At 59.1% G+C, this 5,953-nt stretch overlaps 1 protein-coding gene across 1 annotated transcript in view; it reads right to left on the bottom strand.

Annotated features, from left to right (window-relative positions):
* EHD2 (EH domain containing 2) overlaps positions 1-5,953 on the bottom strand; it is a gene marked incomplete at its 5' end in the record, with an annotated part of 9,262 nt that overhangs the window by 2,765 nt on the left and 544 nt on the right. Inside the window, 2 exons of the mRNA XM_021706853.1 lie at positions 489-653; positions 2,352-2,375. Coding sequence (XP_021562528.1) covers positions 489-653; positions 2,352-2,375 — 189 coding nt within the window. The remainder of the gene's footprint in view (positions 1-488; positions 654-2,351; positions 2,376-5,953) is intronic.

Below are 5,953 nucleotides of genomic sequence, written 5' to 3' on the forward strand. Positions count from 1 at the left end.
CAAAAAAAAAAAAAAAAAAGGAAAGGCCAGGCATGGTGGCTCATGCCTGTATTCCAGCACTTTGGGAGGCTGAGGCGGGAGGATTGCTTGAGCCCAGGAGTTCAAGACCAGCCCGGGCAACATAGCGAAACTTCATCTCTACCCAAAATCAAAAAACTTAGGCCAGTGTGGTGGCACGTGTCTGTGATCCCAGCTACTCGGAAGGCTGAGGCAGGAGGATGGCTTGAGCCCAGCCGGCGGAGGCTGTGGTGAGCCGCAATCGTGCCGCTGCACTCCAGCCTGGGCGACAGAGTGAGACCCCAACTCCAAAAAGGAAAAAAGAAAGAAACCGCCATCTTACTCAAACCACCGTAGGAGGGGTTTCCTCTTCTTTCCCCATCCTGCCCAGAGTCTGTCACCGCCCCCCCCCGCCCCGCTCTGGCCATGAGGCCGCATCCCGGGGCTCACGACGCGGCCTCCCTGCCGCCCTCCTGCCCCCGTGGCCGTACCTGCATCTTCTGGCAATCGGGGAAGTCACCGGGTGAGATGTGATGCTCCAGCTGGATCTTGGCGAAGATCACGGGCAGCTTGAGAATTAGCTGCTTCTTCTTGTTTTCTTTCCCAAACACGGACGGCATCTCCTTCTTCAGGTAGCTGATGATGTACGCGTGCACCTGGAGGGGGGGGTGGGGAGGGTGACCCTGAGCCTGCGCCGGGGCCCTGGGAGCCGGAGACGGGGGCTGCAGGGCCACACCCAGAGCCCCCATGCTCGGGTCTGGTGGAGTATGAGAATGGAGATTTCTATTTATCTATTTATGTGTTCGTTTATGTATTTAGTCAGGATGGGTCTCGCTCTGTTGCCCAGGTGGGTCTCAAACTCCTGGGCTCAAGCAATCCTTCCGCCTCGGCCTCCCAAAGTGCTGGGATGACAGGCGGTACACAGGGTCTGGGTGGGGTGTGAGAATGGACGTTTTACAATTTTTTTGTAAAGATGGGGGTCTTGCCATGTTGTCCGATCTGGCCCTGAACTCCTGGCCTCAAGTGATCCTCCCATGTCAGCCTCCCAAAGTGTGTTCTAATAAGTTCCAGGGGCCGCTGGGGGTCACCCCAGCTCCGACTCTCTCTTAAGTGATCTCGGCCCCTACCGCTTTTAAGTACCCCTCCAAGCCGGCCACTCCCAAATTCACATGCCAGCTGAACATTCCTAGACAGCTCCAGCTCGTGATGACGCCCTGCATGGAATCTGAGCCCAGCACCCCCTCAGCCGCTGTGCCCAGCTCAGGAATCAGCTGGGGAGCTTGATGTCCACCATCCAGGTCTTGGCCTTGGAGCCGCTCAGCTTGAGATCAGAAATCAGGACATCATTCTTTTTGTTTGTTTGCTTTTTGAGTTGGAGTTTCACTCTTGTCACCTAGGCTGGAGGGCAGTGACACGCTCAGGGCCACTGCAGCCTCAACCTTCCAAGTAGCTGGAACTATAGACACGCACCACCACGCCCAGCTAGTTTTTTGGTTTATTGTAGAGACGAGGTCTCGCCATGTTGCCCAGGCGGGTCTTGAACCCCTGGGCTCAGGCAATCCTCTCGCCTCCACCTCCCAGTGCTGGGATTACAGGTGTGAGCCACCATGCCCAACGGGACATCATTCTTACTTAATTTTCTGGTGGGCGGGGGTAGAGACGGGATCTCGCTCTGTTGCCCAGGCAGGTCTCGAGCTCCTGGCCTCAAGCGATCCTCCCACCAACACAGGGATGACAGGTGTGAGCCATCACACCTGGCCCTGTCGTCCTTCTCGCCTGGGTCCTCCTCTGCTCTCCCTGGCCACATCCAGTCTGCCCATGAGCCCTTTTCCTTCTGCCCCCCACATTATCTGCTGCTTTTCTTCGCTCTCCACCCCAGGGGCCACCTTGTCGATCTGAGAGTCTTCCTCTCCCACCAGGGTGCCGCCCTGGTGGCCGGACAGGCTTGTCTCCATGAAGTAGCCCGCCAAGGCGGGAGGGGGAGCTCAGGAATGGACACCAACCCGGGAGATGCCGCTCAAGACTCTCAGCCCCGGCAACCCCTTCAGGTCCTTTCCCACTGTGGGAGCTTTTCTGTCCTCTTAACAAATCCTGCTTTCCAAAAAAAAAACCACCAAAAAAGGTTCTCGACTTGCCTCTTATCCCAAGTTCAAGCTTCCTGCTGGAACCTGCCAGGCCCTCCAACAGCGATTCTCAAAATGGGTGCCAAGGAACCCCGGGGGCATTTCCCCTCAAGACCCCTCACAGATTCCCATGGTCAGAACTGTTCTAGCCACGACACTAAGATGTCTTTTGACTTCTTCTTTTTTGAGTCAGAGTCTCACTCTGTCGCCCAGCCTGGAGTGCTGTGGCACCCTCACGGCCACCGCGGCCTCGACCTGCCGGGCTCCAGCAATCCTTCCGCCTCAGCCTGCCAAGTAGCTGGAACCACAGGCATGCACCACCACATCTGGCTAGTTTTTTTGATTTACTGCAGAGACGAGGTCTCGTCAGGTTGCCCAGGCGGGTCTCAAACCCCTGGGCTCAGGCAGTCCTCTTGCTCTGGCCTCCCAGGAGTGCTGGGATGACAGGTGTGAGCCACGGTGCTCGGCTCATCTCTTTTGTGTGTGTGCGATACGGAGTCTCACTGTTGCCCAGAACTCCAGAGCTCAAGCAGTCCTCCCGCCTCAGCCTCCCAAGGTGCTGGAATGACAGGTGTGTGCCACCACGCCCAGCCTCCGTTTTTCTTTATCACCACTTATTTACTTCTGCCAGCGTTCTACAAGGAAAGGAACCTCTTCTTGTTCCCCACTGCATCCCCAGGACATGTCCGGGCGCTCAGTGAATTCCCTGGGAATTTTGGTCTGAAGATTCAGAGCGTCTGGGCCTCTTTAGAGCTGGTCGCTCCGAGATCTCGGCGTCAAGGATCACAGTGTCATGGGCCGGCCCCTTCTGAAGGGCAGAACCAAAGGACCCATCCACACTCGACGTCGTATAGGCGGGGAAACTGAGGCACCGGGAAGGGGCTGGTTCCCTTGTACCGGGGAGCGCATGAAGGGAGGCAGACAGTGTGGCTATTACTGGCCACTGGCCCAAGCGTGGCAGACTCATGGGGACTGGTGGGGGGTGACATGGGACGGAGCTGCGGTGGCACAAGGCTGGGTCAGGTGGGCCCTGAAAGCCAAGCTCCCAAAATCCTTGGCGGCCCTAGGGAGCCAAAGATGAACCTGGGGGAAGACGGGGAGGGCGTGCCCAGGGGATCCCAGGGACCAAGCAGGACAGGGGTGGGGCCAGGAGGGCGGGGCAAAGGGGACCCAGAAGACGGGAGGCGGAGGGCGCTGATGGCTTTTCCAGAGAGGAAGCGGGGGAAGGTGCCAGGAAGAGATAAGGGGGAGGGAGGGCCAGGCCGCGGTGCGGGCTCCGGGGTTTGTCTGGGTTTCCGGAGCCGCCTCGCGCCAGGTGTCCACCCAGCCCTGCCCCTCCGGCCCGGGTCCGGGGCTCAAGGGCCTGGGGGATGCAACGGGGGGGGGGGGGGGGGGGGGGGTCTGAGAAGATTGAGGAGAGAGAGGGAGAGATGGGGAGACGGAGGGAGACCTGGAGAGACAGGGAGAGATGGAGAGACAGAGAGATGGAGAGACAGAGAGAGATGGAGAGACAGAGGGAGATGGAGAGACAGAGGGAGAGATGGGGAGATGAAGGGAGAGATGGTGAGACAGGGAGAGACAGAGGGGGGAGAGATGTCAAGAGAGGAAGAGATGGAGAGAGGGAGGGACGGATAGAGTGACAGGGAGGGAGAGATGGAGCCCGGCCTGGCCAACGGGAGACATATTTCTACAGAAAAATGAAAAACGTAGCCAGACGTGGTGGCCTGCACCTATAGTCCCAGCTCCTTGGAAGGCTGCGGCGGAAGGATCGCCGGAGCCCAGCAGGTCGAGGCCGCAGTGGCTGTGAGCGTGCCCCTGCACTCCAGCCTGGACGTCAGAGACCCTGACTCAAAAAAAAAAAAACTGGATGATGAGGTAAAAATGGGGACTGATATATAAAGAGAGAGAGAGCCGGGTGGGAGAAGCAAAGGTGGAGTCTGCAGGTTCTGGCCTCCGGTCCCAGGGCGGCTCCCTCGGAGGATTCCTGGGGGGGGGGGCTGTGACTCACCCTCTCTCCTTGAACCAACACCTCGGCCTCCACCCCCAGAACCTCTTGGCCTCGGGCCTGCCCAGCTTCCTGCCCCCCTCCACTTTGGCAGCCGCTCCTGTGAATGTTCCACTCGGCCTCCAACCCGCTCTTCAACGGCGCCCTGGCCCTCCGCTCCCTCCCCAAGGCCTTTCCCCATCCCGCCTCCTTGAACCCACCCTCCAGGAGGCAGCTCGAGTGGAATCCTGCCTTGCCCCTGCCCCGAACCCTTCCAGGGCTCCCCATTGTCCTCGGGACAGAGCACGGTTTCCCAACACAGCCCACGCAGGCCCGGGGTCTGACTTCCAGCCCAGTCCCCAGCCTCCGTTACTGAGTGACTCACACTGTCCACACCTGGATCTACACTGCGGCTTTCCCTCCGATGCCCTCTGCTCCAAGAAGTCTTCTCTGATTCCCCAGGCTACCTGGCCTCAACCCAGACCTTGCCGGTGGGCCCTCCTTGCCTCGGGGTGCCTCTCTCCTGGCCCCGGACTGCCTTGGTTATGACGAGCAGGAGACTCAGCAGGGCAGGGTGGGCACAGCCTTGGTCACTGCTGTGTCCCCAGCACTCCCCAACATAGGGCCGGGCATAGAGGAGACTTTGTTAAAGGTGAGTACCTTTCCAAGGTCATCCATCCAATAAACATTGACAGAGCACTCACTCAGTTCCAGACACTAGGGACACCTCAGCAAAGGAATTCCCTGACTCTGGAACTTAACCTTGAGTCAAGGGGATGGTAAACACAGAAGCCTGGGTAGCACAAGGTCAGGTGGTGAAGACATGACAGGGAAATTACAATGGAGTAAGGGGTGAAACAGGCCCCACGGGGCGGGGGGGGAGGGAGTGAGTTGCATGCAGGGCCAGCCTTCCTGAGCAGGGGACATTCCAGACTTGAAGCTCGGACCTGTAATCCCGCACCTTTGGGAGGCTGAGGTGAGCGGATTGCCTGAGCCTGCGGGTTCGAGACCCGCCTGGGCAGCGAGACCTCATCTCTACAATAAATCAAAAAATCAGCAGGGCGTGGTAGTGCATGCCAGTAGTTCCGACTGCTTGGAAGGCTGAGGTGGAAGGATCGCCGGAGCCCAGCAGGTCGAGGCTGCAGTGGCCGGGAGTGGCCACTGCACTCCAGTCTGGGCGACAGAGGGAGACTCCAACTCAAAAAAAAAAGGGCGAGGAGTGAGCTGGGCGGTGGCCACACGGGAGGGGGAGGATGCTTCCAGGGGCAGGGAACAGCACACAGCACGTGAAAGGCCCTGAGGTAGGACTGAGGGCGCTGGCGTGAGGCCCAGAGGATGACGGGAAGGGAATGGGAGGTGAGAACACAGAGAGAAAGGAATGAGGAAGGGGGACAACTTGTGGGCCCCTCGTGGGGGACGGTGCGTTGAGAGGCACACAAGACGTGGGATGGCCTGGTGACAGAAGACAACTGGAGAACAAGACAGAGGGGGAGGGCGACCTGGCGTGGACAGAACAGCAATGGCTAGGCCGGCGCGGTGGCTCACACCTGTCATCTCAGCACTTGGAGGCCAAGGCCGGAGGAGCGTTTGAGCCTAGGAGTTCGAGACCCGCCTGCGCAACCTAGTGAGCCCTCGTCTCTACAATAACTCAAACTATTAGCCGGGTGTGGTGGCGGTCATCCCAGCACTTGGGGAGGCCAAGGCCGGAGGATCGCTTGAGCTCGAGACTGGCCTGGACCACACAGCAAGACCTTGTCTCCACAACCAATCAAAAAATTAGCTGGGTGTGGCGGCTGTCATCCCACACCTTGGGAGGCCAAGCCTGGAGGACCGCTTGAGCTCGAGACCA

This window comes from Carlito syrichta, unplaced genomic scaffold, assembly GCF_000164805.1.
Source record: "Carlito syrichta isolate Samal-C Ts95f unplaced genomic scaffold, Tarsius_syrichta-2.0.1 Scaffold316060, whole genome shotgun sequence".
Taxonomy (NCBI): Eukaryota; Metazoa; Chordata; class Mammalia; order Primates; family Tarsiidae; genus Carlito; species Carlito syrichta.